At 48.4% G+C, this 20,243-nt stretch overlaps 1 protein-coding gene across 1 annotated transcript; it reads right to left on the reverse strand.

The window, feature by feature from the left end:
* Positions 1-1,237: 1,237 nt before the first annotated feature.
* Positions 1,238-2,719, reverse strand: AMIGO1 (adhesion molecule with Ig like domain 1; the record flags this gene model as incomplete). The annotated part of the gene is made up of 1 exon (XM_079696939.1): positions 1,238-2,719. One exon carries the CDS (start codon positions 2,717-2,719, stop codon positions 1,238-1,240), a length of 1,482 nt encoding a protein of 493 aa, XP_079553065.1.
* Between the last annotated feature and the right edge of the window lie 17,524 nt (positions 2,720-20,243).

Here is a 20,243-nt window from a genome sequence, read left to right on the forward strand (position 1 = left end):
CCATGCTTTGGCCTTGCAGCAGGGCTGAGATCTCTAAGAGAGGAGAGAGGAGCAAAGCAGCTTTGTCAACACAGAAGAGACACATACCCGGCCCCCTCCATCCCCGAGCCCAGTCTAACCCAGCTGGGGCCAGACTTTCCTGGACTCCTTCCTTTGCAGAGCAGCGTATTAGGGAACACTCAGAACCCCACCTGAACTTTACCAGGAGACTGAACGAAGAGATGGCATACACAGAAAATCAGGTAGGTCCAGCTGGATGCTACATAATAGAGGCTGATTTACCCTCCTCCTCCTAGTGCAAAGAGGCCCCCATCCCACGCCTGTGGCAGGCATCCATAGAAGCTCTGCCTTCAGCACCCTCCACCCTGGTGTCACACACAGGTGCTGGGAATCAAATGCTAACCAAGGGTTTCACCAACCAGGGAATTAGCCAATCTGGAGTTTATCCCCCATCTCCAAGTTCTGTGCTGGCATCTATGCTGTGACATGGACCCCTCGGTTCATGTTGTACCCCTCTGTACCACTGGTCCCAGGACAAGGCACAGATACCACGTCTCACGTTGTTGCCATATCTGACAGGCAACAGGCCAGGCTCCTGCAAAGACCCATCAGGGCTCATCCAGAAAGAGGAAGGCATTAGTGGGAAGTCTTACAACGGCTTTGGGGAGTGTTACTGATTAAGGTCTCAGCCTTTTCCTGACTCATTTTTCCAAAGGTTTCCAGTTTCCCCAGCTGTGAAGTGTGACTTCCTGGTCAAAGATAATATAGCTTTTCCCCAACATGGCTGCTGTGGAAGCTCCCGCCAGCACACACAGCATCGCAGGTGTGGGTGGGCAGAGATAGGAAAAAATGATTTTTTTTTTCCAAATAATTTGCTCTTAAGGAGCTAGGGATGACCTCAAAAAAGTTTAAGGAATCCGCTCTTCCTCCCACCCCTTCCTCATTCCCACCAGCTCAGATACACTCCTCTTCTTCCACCACATTGAGAACTGTCAGGGCTCTGGGTAGGGGTGTAGCATTTGCCTGAGAATTAGCATATCCATATTTGAAAATCATGGCAGCCACACCCTGCTTGGGGTCTTGCCTGTTGTAACCGTGACCAATTCCCGTGACCAATTCCCTTGAGTTCGGGGGGAGCCCACTCCCTTGGGCAGCTAGCCCTCTCTTCCATCCCCTCATATCCTTCAGGGGTGCATTACCTCTCCTGGGGCAGAATCTCCCCACCAACCCATCCTGCTCACACCACAATGGGCGTATCAGAGAAGACCGAGCTGACTGATTCTGGATCTGACATCCTCCGCTGGCCCTTGCCTGTCGCCTCAGGCACCGGCAGGGTGTTGCCTGGCTTGAGCTTGCCGTTCTGACCCTGCCCGGGTCCAGCAGGTTCCAGGAAGGCCACCCGCTGGTCAAAACCATCATCCTTGTCCCCACCAGCCATAGGATCGTGGTTGGGTGTGGTACTAAGCATGGAAGAGCTGAGGCTGTCTCCTTGATGGCTGGAAGGCTTCTCGACACCCCGGCACCAGCAGCGGCAAGGGGTGAGGTACAGGTATATGAGGACCAGGACCACACTGAGGATACAGCCCACGAGGGTGGTATAGGCTGTGTTGAGGGTGTCATGGTGTCCGTGCAAGGTGAAATTGTATACTTTCAACTCCACAGACAGTGTCTCATTGAAAGCCTCCCCCACGGCATAGCAGGTATACACACCCCCATCCTCGACCTGCACCCGCCGGAAATGAAGACTGCCATCCTTGGACACCGTCACTGTGCTGTTGGCCACCTCAGCTAGCACCCGTTCATTGCTTGGTGTCACCCACACCTTGGTCATCCCCTGCTGCTTGGTGTCACACTTGATGGTCAAGGTGTCACCCAGGTGGGCCTCCCAGGCACGTTCCTTGTACTCGCTGCAATTGAGGAAACTCAGACTGAAGACATTGTGCAGCTTCTTGGAGCTCATGCAGTACAGGTCCTCCTGAAAGTCCATCACGGAGCTCAGCTGCCGGTATTGCCAGTGGGAAAAGAGCTGGTAGAGCTCACAGTCGCAGTGCAGCGGGTTGTTGTGCAGGTACAGCCCATTCTTGATCCAGGCGGGCAGCTTCTGCAGGTCGGGCAATGGTAAGTTCTTTAGCTTGTTGGAGGAGAGGTCCAGGAGCGTTAGTTTCGGTAGCTTGGCTCCTTCCTTGACCAGTTCCAGAGGGAAGCGGGAGATCTGGTTCTGGCTCAAGTAGAGTTTCTGCAGCTGGACCACGTCGTCGAAGGCGCAGCGGTCAACTGCCATAATGTGGTTATTGTAGAGCAGCAGCACCTCCAGCGCCTGCAGTTCACTGAACAGGAACTCGTCCAGGGTACGCAGCTGGTTGGAGGAGAGGTCCAGGTAGCGCAGGTTGGGTACTGGGGAAAAGGCCTCAGAGGAGATGAAGTTCAGCTGGTTGTGGCTCAGCAGCAGGGAGTGCAGGTGGGTCAGGCGCGTGGGGGTCCACTCGGCCCGCAGGCGGCTCAGGTTGTTGTGGCTGAGGTCCAGGAGCGCCGTGTAGCTGGGCAAGGAGTGGGGCACGTTGGGCAGCTGCTGCTTGGAGCAGCTGAGGATGTTGCTGGCGCACAGGCAGGCGGCTGGACAGCTAACCAAGGGACGGCCAGCTCTGGCCTCCTCAAAGAGGAGCAGGAACAAGGACAGCAGCAGGAGCCAGAGGCCTCGCAGGTCACGCTGGGGTTGCATAGTGTCACTGGGGAGGGGGCGAGGAAGGCCACGAGGGAGATCTGAGAGGAAGTCACCCGGGCATGTTCTGGTGGGGTAAGGAAGGGTCACTTTCACTATAGGCTTAAGAGAAGGAGGATGGGTTTGTGGTCACCGGGTTCTCTGGCGGGAAGGACCGACTCTCCTGTCTTCCCCTCTCCTCCCCCCACCCCCCCGCGGCCTAGAAGAGAAAGGAAGAGATGCTGGGTAGTTCCCAAGCACTGTGCAGGCGGTGGGCTCAAAATACTGGGACTGAGGAGGAGGTGGGCACAAGGGCCTGCTGGGCTGGGGTCACAGGAGCGGAGGACGGGGATCGCTGGGGCGTCAGGGGCTGTTGGGGTTACAGGGGTTGCAGGGCCCGGGTCTGGAAGCGGGGTCAGCAGGGCCTTTGGGGAGGTGCTGAAGGAAGGTTGACCGGGCACAGGCTGGGTAGGGCGAGCCCTAACAGGGCTGAGGGGCCCCGGGGCCTGTCGGGGCGAGCTCCCCCCGCGGAACCTCTGCTCACTGCACCTGCTCGGCGAGGACGTGTCTCAGCCCATGGCGGGTCCGGGAGCTCCGTCGCGGCCTCCCCTGGTGGCGCCTCACCGGCCGGCCTGCCGCGGCGCCCGCCTTTCGCGGGGGCCCGCGCCCGGCAACATCGCCTCCCGGGGTCTTGCCGGGCTCCGCTCCGCTCCCCCCGCGCCGCCGCCTCGACCGCTGCGCCGTCGGAGCCCCCAGACCACGGCCACCGTCTCCGGGTCCGCTGGGCCGGCGTGCAGCAGTGCTGGGAGCGGGAGGCGCCGCGATCCGAACGCTGGGATCGGCGTGGGGGCAGCGAACACCGCGCGCGCGCGCCCGTCGCCGCCGCCGAGCCTCGGGGCGCGTGCGCGCGGCGGGGGCGGGGCGCACGTGCGTGTGTTTGTGTCGGAGCCCGACTGGCGGACGGGCGGTCGCGCGCTGCTCATTCCTTCTCAGAAAGTGTCGGGACCTGGCGAGGAAAAGTGTCGGGAGGGGGGCTCTGGCCCCTTAGTTCCCCAATTACTTCTTCCACCTTCTTCCAGCCCCTTCACCCCCCCACCCTTCTACCTACCAAAACCGCTCTCAGGAAAAGTAGGTCTAACTGAAGTGAATTCGCTGCAACTGGCTCCGGGCCAAGATGCGTCACATGTCTTCTAATTTTACAAATTAGAGAAATCTGGGTTCAGCTCCCGGCTGTTAATGTTGGCGGGAAATTCATTAGTCACGTTCTGAGGTTCCTCCCTCCCCTCTCTCTAGGTCTGTGAAGTTCCAACATTTGGGGGAAAGATTTGGAGAAGGGCCTCTTTTTTTCAGTCTTGATGCTACTGTTCCACGACTCTTGGGGTACCACTGAAAAGGGTACAGCTCCACAGCCTACAAGCTGGATGGGCAAGAGTAGGAGTAAGGGAGGATCTTTGGTGCAAGCACAGACACCCTGTGAGGCAACTCTCTCTCGGTCTCTCTCTCTCTCACACACACACACACCGACTGCATACAAGCCAGGGACAAGTTTCCATTCCTGGAAACTCCAAAATCCTCCCCAGCCTGGGGGAAATCATTCATCCCTTAAGTCTGGCACTTGCCCTCTTCCTAAACCAGTATCAAGCTCTTTCCCCTCCCCTTATGGAGCAATTCCAGCATAGTTTCTCTGCTACCTAATCCTCAGAATGAAGGGGGCGGGGGCTTGTCTTCTTTAGGGTGGTCCCTGAAACACCAAGAAGCTGTTAACCAGTGTGTGTTTTGGGGGTTGGGCATGGGAATAAGGGGATGTAAGAAGAGCCTAGACCTTATAATTCAAGACTAGCTGTTCTTGAGATGGTAGACCCTGGGGGAGAAATTACCTCTTTATTTTTTCTAGTTTCTTACAACAGCAAGAACAAGACAAATTAATGTCTCAATATATTAGCCTGCTAAGAGTTTTCAAAAGAAAGAATTTATATCTGTCACATGTTTTACCATGGATTTAAGGGAATGTATTATCTCTTCAGGGGGTATTAGCATGTTAACCCTATGCACAATGTGAAAAGGTCTTTCCTTTCCTGTTTATTTCAGGTATCAGTGATAATGTAGGGAGGGTATTCAGGGTGTGGGAAATTCTGAAATCACATTGCATCAGTTCTTTATTGCAGTATATATATAACAAATTACCCCAAAACTCAGTGGTTTAATACAAGAATATACATTTATTGTCTTTCACAGTTTCTGTTGGTCAGAGATTCAGGAGTGGCTTGAAAGGCAGTTCTGGCTTGGCAGTTGCAAACAAATGGAGCTACAGTCAATGGAAGGCTTGACTGGGGCTGGAGAATCAACTTCCACAGAGGCTCAGTTACATGGCTCACTCATGACTGGCCGGCTGTTGGCCGGAGAGCTTGGCTCCTCACTGTAGAGGCCTCTCCACAAGACTGAGTGTCCTCACAGCACGGTAGTTGACTTCCCTCAGAGCAAGAGATTCAAGAGACGGCAAGGCAGAAGTCACCATGACCTAGCTTTTTATGAGGTCACACCTGTCACCTCCACTTTGGTCACATGGACCAGCCCTGATTCAGTATGGGAGGAGACTACACAAAGTTATGAATACCAGGAGGAGATGATCTTTGGGGACCATTTTGGAGGAAGGCTATCACACACATCATCTCTGAAATCACATCTATTTTTCAATTTTAAAAAATGTCATACATACACAAGAGAAAATAATACTATGAACGCCCATATACCCATCATCCATAGTCAATAATTATCAAGGGAATTCCATCATTTTATTGGTACAGGTATCCCTGAGAAACTCATGCTCTTCCCACCGCACCCCCATCCGCATATCCTGTACTGACTTTCCTTAGACTCAGTGTTCCAGGCTCTCTGCCTTCTCTCACTTTCCCCTTTCTGCTACGCTTAAGGGATGGATAAGAGACAGATACAAAGAAAGAAGCCCCCTTATGCTGGACACCGGTCTCAAATGTGGGTATCTGCAATTTGAAGAGGTCACCACAGGTATGGTTCTCAGTCAATCCTTTTTTTTTAATTTTCAGGTCATTCAGAAATAACCTAGCCATTTTCAAGTTTTAATGTGCATACAGATCACCTGGGGATATTGTTAACATGCAGATTCTGAATCCGTAGGTTTAGGGTGGGGCCTGAAATTCTGCGTTTCTAACAAGCTAATAAAGTGATGCAGACACTGCTGATGCACAGGCCACACTTCGAGTACCAAGGGTCTAGAGCTGTGCTGTCCAAGTCAGTAGCCACTAGCTACACGTGGCTATTTAACTTAATTAAAATTAAATAGCATTGCATTGTAAAGCAATGATACTCCAATAAAGATGTTAAAAAAAATTAAATAGCATTATAAATCACTTCCTTAGTTGCCCTAGCCATGTTTCAGGTGCTCAGTAGCCATATTGGGCTAGCTACCCTTTTGAACATAATCATGGAAAGTTCCACTGGATGGCCCTGGTATAAAGAATTGACTCATGATAACTCTCCTGCAGATGCTTTCTAGACCAGAACAACCATCTATTAATTTACAACAAAAAGAGGACCTTGGCAGAATAAATAACAACAGGTTATTTATAGTGGGTGTTTATTTCCTCTTGCTGGAATGGATCAACCCAGTGTTCCTAAATACAATTTGAAAGATTGTTTGGTCAGCTCAGCATCTGAGCAAAAAAGACTGGATATGTATAGTAGGTTATGAGATGGGATAAATTGCTTTTCTCCATACTAGAAGTACTTTTTTTTTTCTTTTTCAATAACTAGTACTCGCCACTTCAGTCAGAGCCGGAGAAAAGCATCCTGTTAGGAAGCTACCTTTAAAAAAAAAAAATTTATTAATTTATTTATTTTTGGCTGCGTTGGGGCTTCGTTGGGTCTTCGTTGCTGCACGTGGGCTTTCTCTACTTGCAGCGAATGGGGGCTACTCTTCGTTGTGGTGCTCAGGCTTCTCATTGCGGTGGCTTCTCTTGTTGTGGAACACGGGCTCTAGGCACACATTTTGGGGATCAAATGAGCTAACAGTTGTGAAAGTACTTTATTATTTATAAGTATTATCTTTTTAAAAACCTAGTTTTCTCCATGAGATTTAGGAGATCCCCTGATCTTTTTTTTTTTTCTTTTTTTTGGCTGTGTTGGGTCTTTGTTGCTGCGCGTGGGCTTCTCTAGTTGCGGAGAGCAGGGGCTACTACTCTTCGTTGCGGCGCATGGGTTTCAGTAGTTGTGGCACGCAGGCTCAGTAGTTGTGGCTCACGGGCTCTAGAGCGCGGGCTCTAGAGCGCGGGCTCAGTAGTTGTGGTGCACGTGCTTAGTTGCTCTGCAGCATGTGGGATCTTCTCGGACCAGGGCTTGAACCCGTGTCCCCTGCATTGGCAGGCGGATTCTTAACCACTGTGCCACCAGGGAAGCCCTGATCCCCTCGTCTTGATGTCAACATATGTACAGATCACCTTGCACAACTGTCTGCCTTGTTCCCACATTCTAGGGTATTGCCTGTTTAGAACATTCACTCATATTTTCAAGCTCTCACTCCCTGTGCTATCTTTTATAATTTAAAAATATTTACAAATTTAAAATAAAAATTTAAATTCAAAAGTTTTAATTTTAAAAATATTCTGCATTTTGTGGAGAACTTCAGTGGTATTACTACTATCAGCACAGTCTTTGTAGTTCTTGGAGTATCTCCAAAAGAGTGGGCTCCAAAATGAAGCTATTTCTGGGAGGGGTAGCAATAAAGATGACTGCTTTGTTAAGTATTGCTTAAAGGGTTGAAATTGAAGCTTCCCTTGTGGCGCCGTGGTTGAGAGTCCGCCTGTTGATGCAGGGGACACGGGTTCGTGCCCCGGTCTGGGAAGACCCTGCTGAACTTGCGCGTCCGGAGCCTGTGCTCCGCAACGGGAGAAGCCACAACAGCGAGAGGCCCGCGTACTGCAAAAAAAAAAAAAAAAAAAAAAAAAAGCTCAACCTTACCATTGGGTTGAGCTGTTTCTATACCTAGCAGTTCACCTATGTTTCCATTTTTAGTTTGTTCCTGAAGGTGCTCAATCTGGAGGATTCCTGTTGCCATCCTCCCACCTCCACTCCATAAACCATCACTCATTTCACTGATCCTTTTAACTTGCCTTTTAGTATGCTCACCCATTATTTACTGTCCAGGAGACCAATATGTCCTCTTTTTTGGACAACTGACATCCAACTCCCTTTTTGCTGATCCTTACTCTTTGCCACTTCAACCCTGCACACTTTCTGGAAGCTCCACTTGACCTGCAGGAACCACAAGCATGTGGATACTAACCAGGGGCAGGAGAGGAATCACTGCTGTGGGTGGAGGGGTGCCACTGACACCCTTCAGTGTCTTGTTCAATCTGCAGTGCATGCTCTTGGTCAGGGTTATTCTGCTTCCATAGAGGTGATCATTCCTGATGGCTCAATCATGAACACTTTCTTGGCTTTTGACACCCAGATATGGACATCTCAGAATAGTCCTGCACTGAGTCATCAGATAGAGGTGGCTTTGAAATATTGCTGACAAATAAATTCATGGCTCAAAATGTTATTTTAGCCTTTAGCAGTGGGGTTCCTCTACCTCAGTCAGCCTGCAGCTGGCTGGACATCCCAGAGATGGAAGACTTTTGTTCCAAGGCATTGTGACGAATAAGACTACCCTGGAGCTCCTGCCTGTGAGTCTGAATAAACAGGAGGTCCTCCAAAATGAGTTTGGTGTTTTTTTCATTAAGAAGTTTTGTCAAAGTTTTGATATTTTCTTTTTCTGTACACGCAACCCTCTCTTTTGATTTTGAAAGACTTTATATCTAAAATTAAAATTTAGCTAACATGAGACTTCTAAGCTAGTTCATATCGTATGAATCCTTGACTAGTTTGTATTGCATTTGGAGAGTTAATATTCCAGTTTAGGGATTCAGCGCTTTTATGATTTTGTAAAGGATTACAGTTAAACTAAAGGTTAAACTTGTAGTTATGGATTTTTCTCACTTATCTAAGGCCATTTGACTAACATGACTAACTCTTTGAATTAATAGATCTTTTCCCTCTAATCATACTTTTTGAGTCCTTACCTATTCATTTATGTTTCTTTTTTGGCTGCGCAGCATGCCAGATCTTAGTTCCCTGACCAGGGATAGAACCCATGCCCCCTGCAGTGGAAGCGCAGAGTCTTAACCATTGGACTGCCAGGGAAGTCCCTATTCATTTCTGTTTGAAGTTTCTACTCTTTGACCACTTATACTGTTCTTAGCGTATTCTCAGGCTAATCATAATGTCAGCTGGTCTGGACCTTACCTATGATGAGAGAAATTTCGACTACTAGTGTTGGACGATACCTTAGCAGTCAAGTTCACAAGCTGGGTCATGGCAGAACTGAGTCAGCCTGGAGAAGGAGTGTAACTTTATGGTTAAGACCATAGTCTCTGGAGCCAGGCTCCTTGGGATCAAATCCTGGCTCTGCCACTCACCAGGTGGGCTGAGCCAATTCATTACTTAAACTGTAAAATGGGCATAAAATATCTACCTAATGGAATTGTGTTGTAAGTATTTAATAAGTTCATGTACAGAGTCTCTAGCATGTGGTAGGTACTCTGTAAATGTGGGGAGGTAGGAGTGGGCTGTGCCCTTCATCCTTGTTTAGGGTTCTTTTCCAGGAGTTCTTTTCCAGGTGTAGTGCAAAGCATATAGAACTGGGGGAAAGCTGCTGAGGTTATGGGCATAGCAGAGTTCTAAGTGTTGATGAATGGGAGGCTAGGATTAGGAAGCCACAGTGAGGCTGAAGGAGTGAGGCAACCAGTAATAGATCAGTCAGCTTATATGAGTTTCATGAGGGTTCACCCCAGACCAGCAGGAAGGGCAAGGTCTGGCTCCCCAGAACAGGCAGCAGTTCCTGTAGAAACATGGGCAAAGGAGCTCCTGCTGTACTCAGTTTGGGTCAGACCATCACTGGTGTATCAAGTTCATTTCTGAGCAGCTCATTTACAGTCAGGAGCACAGCCAGAGGTAGTTGATGGAGTGGTAACAGTCCAGTAATCATACAATAATGCATTCTCTCACAAATATCTGTTGAGCTCCTAGGGCAGACCACTGTGTTTTATGCCTTGGGGTAAGGCTGGGTGGAGTGAGATGCAAACATGCTTTATAGAAATAGTTTCTTCCCTCTAGAACCTGTGTGAATTCTATTTAACAAATCTCTACCAATTACTTATTATGTTCAGGCCTCTATGTAGTGGTGTGGCCTTTGTGACCCAGCAGAAAGAGCATTGGACTGAGTGTTGAGAGAGCTGGATTCTAGTCTCACCCCTGACATCAACTATCTGTATGACTGTGGATAAGTTACTCTGGGTCTAGTTTTATCACAGATAAAATGGACGTTATGATAACTGCCCTATTTAAAGTACAAATTCCAGAGCCCCTGATGCACTGAATCAGAATTTTTACGAGTGGAGTCTGAGAGGCATTTTGATCATCAAGGCAGTTGGGAAACACTAACCTGTAGGGCAATGTTTTCTTTGTGTGCACTTTAGACTACCTACATCAGAATCTCCAAGGAACTTGTTTTAAAAATGGATTTCAAGGCCCACCCCAGACTTGCTTAGAACCTCTAGAGATGGGTGCTTGGGAATCTGTATTTAGAGTGAAGCTAGGTGATTCTTTGTATCCCACCCCCAAATTTGAGAACCACTATTCTAGGATTTTTGTGAGGATTTAATGAGAATGTATGTGAATACTTACTTTGGTAGTCATATACGAGGGATAAATTAACAATGAGGACATTTTACTTTGGGAGGAAGCCATAATAACCACTTCTGAAAGTTGAAGCGTTGTGTATTAATCAGACTCTTTGGAACTGCAAAGAAGAGTCATACCCAATAGGTTTCAGGAAGAGAAGGTTATTGCAGGACCCTGCAGAAGTGTATTGTAACTAGGGAGTTGCATTATTAGCTGTAGTGCCTTCAAGGCTAGGAGAACTGAAAAAGTGGTTTGAAATGGCAGAAAGAGGCTTGCAACCCAGAAGTTACCCACCTTCTGTGGGTACCAGCAGGACTTTTATTTCGCCAAGAAGAGTCTTTGAATGAGTCAAATTGCTACCATCCCACATGGAACACCCTTGTGATAAGAATTCCTATCAAGCTCTTTCCTTTGGCCTCCTGTGTGCTCAACCCATACATGGTTAACTTCAGTATGTGAATTTATCACCATCCAATCATCTGTGGTTAAAGTAGCAGAGCTAGTTTTGCTCAAGATACATAACAACTGGGGGATTTGCTTCCTTTGGAAAAGCAAGGAGGGAAAAATCTAAAAAAGTAAGCATTTTTGAGGACTCTTGATTTGTCTAGTATATATTTCATGAGGAAGAGGGAGTAGACAAATGAAGTATGGCTCTAAAATTTGGTAATACAGACTCCTTTGCGAAACAGTGGATTCCCTGACCCTAAGTACATATTTCTTGGGGGCAGGGATCTCAGAAGGGATCTTATCCATAGAATCCTAGATTGAAGACCTCTATTCTTCTGGGCCTCTAAAGGGAAGAACTGTTCTACCAGGTAGAAGGGTCAGAAAAGCAGATTTCCATTCCATGACCAGAAACATCTTCTGACATTTCAACTGTCCAGTAATGGATCTTTTCCATCTTGAGGTAATGAACACCTCATCACAGGAAGCATTCAAGCAGGCGCTGGATGACTGTTTTGCTCAGATGTCCCTTCATTTGTTTGTTCATTCATTCTATCACATACCCCAGTCACATACAGCAAGAACTCCTGTTAGTGTTTAGAGGTAAAAAAGTGAAATACCAAGGTGGACACATAAGAAGCTGTGTCTGTTCTTAAGTGTCATTGTTTGGTGAAGGAAACTGAGACACAGATGGTCACAATGCATGGTGACAGGTGCTATAGGAGCCTGTGTGTAAAGGGCCAGAGAAGAGAAGGGAGCAAACTTGTGGAGGAATCCTGTGTAGGACCCAATGTTGACCAGGTGATCCCTAAGTTCTCTTCCAACTCTGGGATCCTATGCAGCGGTGGAGCCAAGAAGAGGCTTGGGAGAGCTTTATCCATGCCCCCCATACAGATGTATAATATATGTAAAAAAAAAACCCAACGTACTTGGTATGCAAATACAGCTTTAGTACAAATCTTCCAGCTCCCTCACTCCCTGCCTTCCAACCAAATAGCAACCTCTTAGCCTGCCCTATACAGAAATTCTGAAACTGCTACTGATTCTAAGATTCTATATTTTGCAGAGTTATCAAGTCATAGGTCTGAGCCCTTACCAGAGATTGTTATTTGGATAGAGCATCTGGAAAGGCAGGGATTGCCAGTGAGAATAGGTTGGTGAGGATGAGGAAGGGGCCAAGAGGGAGTGCAGTTGAGCATGGCCTCAAACCCAGAGCCATCTCCCCATGGCTTAAAAGCATTTCCAACAACTTTGAGGTTTGAAAGCATTTCCTTCCCTCCAAGGTTTTCCTCATTTTCTTTGCCTGCTTCCATAGACAGTACACCCGCCCTCTCTCCCTCCCACCAAGGTCACCACTCAGCAGGCTTTGATAAATGTCATCTTTTTTTGAAAGTCGCCTTGGAAAAAGGCAATTTGACTGCAGTGAAGCAGAACAGGGAGGTGAACGCCAGCCGCCCTTTATTGACCAGAGCCCAACCCCAAGAACAAAACAAAGCGGAGCATAGTGCTGCCGGGGCTCCTGGGGATCCTGAGCCGCCCCTCCCCAGGTATCTGTGCACTGTGCACCCAGCAGCGCCTGAGTCCTGTAGTCAGGGCTCTTCCTCCCTCTTTTCATCTCCACAGCCCTTTGTCTTCTGCTACTTGTTTCCTGGCTGGTAACTAAAGGTCCCTGAGGACCCCCCCACTGCTCTGGGGGTGGGAGCCCTCTCCACTGTGCAAGCAGTGGGCTGCTGATTAACGCAGGGAATAAATAACAGCAAGCTAATTATCTCCTGATTGCAGTTTGCCTCACTAACAAGGCCAGGCTGGAGTGGTGATGCAGAGGTTGATACTATTCCAAGCATGCTTCTGGGTTCAGGGAAATTTCCATGCCTTTCCAGTCTGGAGACACTTTCCCTTCCCAGATGCTCTGGAGTTCTAAGTGGAGATGTTCCCACTCCTGCTTCACCTTGGAATTGAGCGACTCACCCCAGACAGATTGTGACAGACCCTGGTGGGTGATGGGATCTGGCTTCTCATAGAAGCAGGGAAAGGCTTTCAGGGAGGCTTGGGGGGTGGCCAAGGTCATGGAGAGATGTGTCCTCAGAGACCACACTCTCCAGCACTTAGTACCCTAATTACATCTGCTTCTCCAACTGCTTGAACTGAGTGGTTCCCATCAGACCTGCAAACATAGTAGAAAAGTGCTAAGAGCACTGTTCTGGGGTCTAGTCCTAGCCCTGACTACCTCTGTGACCTTGGATATGCTCCTTAATTACTCAGGTCCTCAATTTCCTCTCTATGAAATGACAGTTAGGCATTTCTCTATGAAATGAAGGCTAGGACAACCTTGGGGCTTTGCCCAACTTTAGAAATATGACTTTGTGACCTTACTCGGAAATTTAGACTGAGGTATTGAGAAAGCTCCCAAGGCTTCTCATGTCCACATCTCCAGCCTGAGTTTTCCTTTCCTCCATATTATTGCATTGTTCCCCACTTTCCCCACCTTCTTGATCTGATTTCTCTAACTCTCTTGGTCTTGAAAAATTGTCTTGCCTGGAGGGAGGAAGGTGAGGAACATCCTCTTCAGGAAGATGTAAGTTTCTAAAAGCCTGCGCTGACATGCTGAACAGCTATTCATAGCTGTCAGCCTATGAATAGCCAGGATGTAGAGGTGACCAGGAACTGCTGCTGGCCTCCTGTGTCAGAGGAAGAAATCAACTTGTCCCCAAGCCTTTTGGACCATCCCCAGACTTCAGGCTCTGTCACCACTGCCACACCAACCAGAGTCCACTTGTGGGAAATTGAAGGGCTGCCCCTTTCACTGGGGAGACTCACCTCTACAGGGTGGGCAAGTCTCCTGCCAGAGGTCAGGTGTTAGGAAAACCAGGTGTTTTCATCTGGTGAAGATGCATCCATGAAACAGCAAATGTGGGCTACAGTCCCCTTGGGAAAGGGGAAGGGATAAAATGTTGGTCTAGTGTCATGCTTGCGCTAAAGAGGAAAATGTTATTTAACTTGGTCTGATTTGATGAGAAGAACCCTCAGGTAGGGATCAGAAGGTCGTATTCAACATGATGCTTCCTCACTTCTAAAGGGTAAACTTTGGCAATTAATTTACTTTCGTATTAGGGTGAGCTAACTGACGTGACTAATAATCTCCAAGTCTCAGTTTCTTATCACAATACAAGTAAACATCACATTCACATAAGAGTTTAATGTAGATGTTCAGCTGATGGCCTTCTACAGGGTGATACAGGGACCTAGAACTGTCCATCTTGTGGCTCAGCCAACTGCTACAGGATTTGGAATCCTCTACTGGATCCTCTGTATTCAGTCAGTAGATGGGGAAGAGACTTGGAGCCTGCAGAATTGTGTGGAAGGTGTTAAGGGTCTAGAAGGGGCATTCATCACTTCTGCCCACATTCCACTGGCCAGAACTCAGTCTTATGACCACACCTGATTGCAGGGGAGGCTGGGAAATATAGTCAAGCTTGCACCCAGGAGGTAAAAAGAAATGGTTTGGTAAACAACTAGTCTCTGACATACCTTCTTTGAAATTTTTTTCCTGAATTTATCAGTAGGGCAAAGGATCTCTACTTTGTCATCTTTACAAAGTTAGAATGAATATAAAATAAGAAAACAGATTATGAGAGAGCTTTAAAAATGCAGAATGGGGACTTCCCTGGTGGCTCAGTGGTTAAGAATCCGCCTGCCAATGCAGGGGACACAGGTTTGATCCCTGGTCTGGGAAGATCCCACATGCCGTGGAGCAACTAAGCCCATGCGCCACAACTACTGAGCCTGTGCTCTAGAGCCCGCGAGCCATAACTACTGAGCTCGCGTGCCTAGAGCCCGTGCTCCACAACAAAAGAAGCCCACGCACCACAACGAAGAGCAGTTCCTGCTCGCTGCAACTAGAGAAAGCCTGCAGGCAGCAACGAAGACCCAATGCAGCCAATAAATAAATAAATATATAAATAGAGAGTAACTTTAAAAAAAATGCAGAACGAAGAGCACACATGTTATAATCTGTTTTTCAGATTAATCTAGAGATAACTTCATAAATACTGGCTCTATTACTCTATTAGAGACATTAAAGGTGCTCTGTTATTGGAACAGATATCTTTAGGTTATATGATGTGTCTGAATGACTGTGTAATTGATTTCAATATGTGATGAAGACAAACTTAAATAAATGCAATTCTTCAAAAAATTATAGATTGTGCCCTTCCTCTCCTCTTTCCCTTTGATATAGATGGAGGATTCAGTGAGCATAGCTAGTGTGGTCAGTGAGACTGGGGTCAAAATTTGGCCAGTGCAACCAGTATGTTTGGTGAGCTTGGGGCAGAGGAGATATCTCATATGATTAGGAGATTGATTGCAAGTAGAGGACTTGAGAAAATAGGTAATATATTGAGGATAATGGGAGCTATATTTCTCACGGTTAGTGAAAGGAGTTACATTTATGGAAAGGAAATAAACCATCAAAGTTGGGGTAATTAGTTTGAACCTATGTTTTAAACATAGATAAATAGATGTAAGGGTGTGTGTGTGTGTGTGTGTGTACATGTATATTTCTTGTTCCGTCTATTTAAAGGTCCTATAAGCACTGATACCCGAATAGCAGTGAACACATCAATTGCTCTGAACTTTGTTTCTAAATTTTCCACTAAAAAGAACCAGGACTGACCAGCCTAGAAATTACTAGATGAACCTAGAGCATCTTGTTGTGCTAGAAAGTAAGGAATTGCTCAACGAATGATGGGAACAAAAGGATACATAATCCAGATTGAAGGGATACCCACAGGCCAAGTCTGGAACAATTTAGGCATCGAAGTAAATAATTTTAGCATTAGTATTCAGTAGAGTAACCCATTGAATAAAATAGGAATGGTTGAGTTAATACAGATATGAATAAATATGTGGTGAGAAGGGAAGGCACTACCTTACATTAGAATGCCAACTGATAAATACAGAAAAGAGATAAAATTAGAAAATTACCATTTGGCAACCATCATAGTAATAAATGATTTAGGCAAGAATCATCAATGAGTGCTAAATCCTGTGGGTGAAAATTTGATGAGGAACCCAGTGTTTATATGGTTTCAATGTATCTCCCCACAGATGCTTATTAACTGATAAGTACACAATACTTATAATTGAATTTACAGTGGAGAAACTTGGCTGACATGATCCTAACCAACTGATAAAAGTTAACATCCTTGAAACAGGATGAATCAACATTGTTTGTCTCTTTGGAGATGAACCGAGAACACAGCATCATTTCTGTAGCATTCCTGACAAAAACGCATAACCTGAATCCACTCATAAGGCAACATCAGCCAAACCCAAATTGAGGGACATTCTATAAAACAACTGGACTATATTCTTCAAAAATATCAAGATCACGAAATATGAAGACAAGGAAAGGCCCTTCACCTCTCTGAGCCTCAGATAATAAATAGTATGTGTCTCCTAAGAGTGCCATGTGGCTTAAATAGTAATGTATGTGACAGTCTTTTGTAAGTTATAAAATATGATACCAAACATAAATCATTAGTTGTATCTTTCTCCCAGAAAACTACAACTAATGAATGCAAAATTGTCCCTTCAGTCCGGACATTTCTCTTAGTTTTTTAACCAGTTACCATCGCAACGTTGTTATTCTCAGAGAGATTACTCCCTTAATGGACTGAGAACTGAGGAGGCCCAGCACCTAGGAAGGGGGACAGTTGATGGCAAATCCACGGATTGCCGTGGTGCGTCTGCCTGTGTCCTTGTGTGCTCATGCTTGTGCATGCACTCATATCCTGGATGCTTCGATGTTAGGCGCCTTCTCTGTGAGCAGAGGGACCCTGTGGGGACTAATGAATGCTGTTATAGATTCATAAACATCTGCTGGTGGGGTCTGGGTAATCCCTTCTAGAAGGCAAGGCCCTTTGCTTCTGTCATTCCCCACAAAACTTGTGTACACAACGTTGTGATACAATCCACTCTCTGGCAACTTAGGAATCAGGGTCCTAATGCCACCCACTGTAGAGGTGCCGACAGACAGCAGTGCGGGGTAATGAAAATCATCATTCCTGTTTTGTACATTTTCCGAAGCCTCTCACAGACATTCCCCCCGTGAGCCTTAAAGCTGCAGCAACCTGTAAAGCAATTATCGCTCTCTGCATCTTGTCACAGATCAGGAAAGTCTAATGATCAGAGAGACCAGGCCTTGCCCCAGTCTACAAGTCTAGTAAATGGCACCCATGTGACACCCAGGCAGGACTCTTCTCATCAAGGACACTCTGACAGGAGGTGGTTCAGCATTGGTGCCTCTCTAGCTCCCTTTCCAGCCTCGGCGGGCTGATTCCTGTGCCCTTGGCTTCTCAGAGCTCGTCTGCCCCAAGATCCCCACCTGAAGCACCCTATGCTAGGGTTCTCTCTCCAGGCTGTCTTGCCACCACATTCCGGCTAGAACCACAGGGGTTCAGCATCTTAGCCCCTGCTGCTTAAGGCTGTCACTCCCTGTTCTGGAGTCAAAGGAGAAGACAATGAACACGAGGCCATCCTGACAATGGCCCCGGGGAAGCTGGCCCCAGGAGCTCATTTGTATGCCCTTTCAATTCTGGGGCCAGGTGCTGTGTCATCTTCAAGTCCATGTAGACATTTCTTTCCTCACAATGCCAGCAGAAGGAGAAATACTTAATTTCTTCCAGTTCGCTCTATCCCTGTGAGTCAGGCTGGAGGAAGTTCAGCAAGGCCAGGTTATCACCAGGCGCCCTCTGCCCTCAGCACCTCTTGGACCCAGACAAACAGATGGATCAACATCAGACACAGCAGAGCCCAGCCGGTCTGCGCTTGATCAGATCCCTTGGTAGCAGTTGCTCCCGACCTGATGGAGGCTCACGGGAGAAGGGGCTGCTTCTGGCAGCAGTGGTGACCAACCTGAATTCTGATTGGTTCTGAGAGGCCTGAGAAAGAGGGTGCACTCTGGGTTTGCTAGGGATCGATTTGTTGGATTTGTTGGGATGTGCTGGATGGGTCAAGGGTGATCCACTAGACACCGATCAGTGGCTTTTGGAACTTATAGCCAAGGCCCCGTGGTGTAATAGAACCAACACTGATCACCTGGGAGCTGGCAAACCCAGTCTCAGATCTGCTCTCACCAGCTGGGCGTCCTTGAGCAAATTGCTTCTGCTCATTGAGACACAGTTTGCTCATCCATGACGCGAGGAGTACATTTTAGGGGCCCTCTGTCCTTTGTGGCCTTCTAGTTAAACCAGTCTGCCGGCCTCTTCAAGCCTAGCAGGAACTCAAGTCTGGAGCTCAGGCCTTCTGACTCCCAGGCTCAATTCACTGCTGATTCTGGAAACAGAGGCTAGGGCAGGATGTTTGGGGAGCAGAGGGCACGGCACATCCTGGCCTCTGTTCAGCGGGGTAGGGGAACTGCCCAGGAAACCAGCAGCTGGACCCATGGTGGTGCTGGGGGTGGAGTGGCGTAGAGGCAGGATGGAGGGGAGCCTGGCGGTTCCCACAACTCTACTGGTGGCCTGAGGACGTATGACTGAGAGTCCCCGGGGCTGCATTAGAACTCATACAGAACAAACAGGAAAGGAACAGAGAGAACCAAAGTGAAGCCTTGATAGTAGTCGGCCAGGCAGAGAGAGCTTAAGGCATGTTAGAGTTTGCTTTCTCTTTCTGTAAACTGAGAAGTGTGGCTTGGGATATTCTGGAGGTCTTGACACTTCCTAACTCCATAAGTAAAAAGCCAGGTCATTAAATGAAGCTGAACTCCCCTCTGACAGTGGGCCTCCTGGGGTCAGGCCGTGTGGGCAGTTTTCCTCCTATCTTAGGTCCCGCCCAGCTGACCTGCTTCCCTCCCTCCTTTTACCACCTGCCGTTCCCCACCCCCCAGGAAACCAAACCCGGCTAAGCCCAGGGGCACAGACAGGTGGGCCCCAGGCCAGCAGAAACAGCTGCTTTAGGTGTCAACTTGCTGCGGGGGTGGGAGGAGCTGGACTTTTAAGGTCTCCTCAGAGACAAGGGTGGGTAACCCGAACCTCTTTCTGGCCCTTCTAATCCCCTGAGAGAGAAGACTCAGAGGGTCCCCGCAGGCCAGATCAGGGTCAGGTCAGAGTCTGTCTCTCCAGCCTCCAGGCTGGAAGGAGCTGAGCTTTGTGTATGAATTCCAAGGAGCTCAGCTCACAGGCAGGCAGCCCCGGAGAGAAGCACAGCCTGGGGCATGGAAGGAGGCAGCCACTAGGCGCTTCCCCCCACAGACACACGGGGTATTGATCCTGCTCGCATGCCCCCTCCCTCTCCCCACTTCATGGTGCAGCTAATGGCCTGGAAAAAACTGGCCAGCTGTTCCCCAGCTGTGACATAATGAGCTCAGGGACGATCAATGCCCATTCCAGTCTCTAATTAGGCCAGGGAGCTGGCTGGGGTGACAGTGTGGCCTGTTTCCTGAGGGCACCACTTCCACTCCAGTCCCCAGCTGCTGTCTGCTGGCAGCCACCTGTGCCCACGCATCTGTGCCCTGGAGGAGGGGGCAGGGCCATCGAGTGGCCCTGGGGAGTCTTCTGACCCAGAGCTCCTTCTCTAGCAGCAGAAGTAGGGACTCCATAACCAGTAGGGGTGGATAGGCTGGTGGGGAGGACCTGGCCTACACGTAAAGCTCCAGACCCCCAGCTTCCTGTCACATCCTCTCTGTCTGGGTCTGCCACTCTGTACAGTGGCCTTCAATCCCAACTCTCTAACTCCCTGCCCCAGAGACCCTGCCCAGGACCCTCCCCCCTACTGGTCCTGGTTGCCTAAGCCTGTGGCTGCAAGGAAGAGGCTGGTAGCAAGTTTGGCTCTTAGCCCAGCCTCCCTCTGCTATTTATACCCTCAGTCCAGAGAGGGATGGATCAGATTCTTAATGTACTCACTGCAGAGGAGGAAGTGAGGGTGGAGAGAGAGATGGGAAAGGAAAGGTGTACACTGAGGCAAAGAAACAGAGAGGCGGGGGAGCAGAGGCCCAGGGCAAAGAGGCTCTGAGACTTGGAGAGTTCTGAGAACAGGCTAGGGAAAGCAGATGAGAGAGATAAAACGAGGGAAGCCAAACAAGAGACAGAAAAGGTAGAAATGGGGCCATCAGGGAAGAAAGAGAAGCTGGGATACAAGAAGCAGGACACACCCTGTGCTGAGTGGGGTCAGGCCCCAGGTGCCCGATCAGATGCCCCATCAGGAAGCTGAGGTGCTTGGGCAGAGTGTGTCCAGGGGCCTGGTGTGAAATGACAGGAGTCAGGAGACATTGCCTGGGGACAAAGAGGCACAGGGAACAGAGCTGGTCTGGAGGGATAGGGGGTGGGCCGGGAGTCCAGAGACGGGA

The sequence above is a fragment of the Hyperoodon ampullatus genome (genome assembly GCF_949752795.1).
Source record: "Hyperoodon ampullatus genome assembly, chromosome: 2".
NCBI lineage: Eukaryota > Metazoa > Chordata > Mammalia > Artiodactyla > Ziphiidae > Hyperoodon > Hyperoodon ampullatus.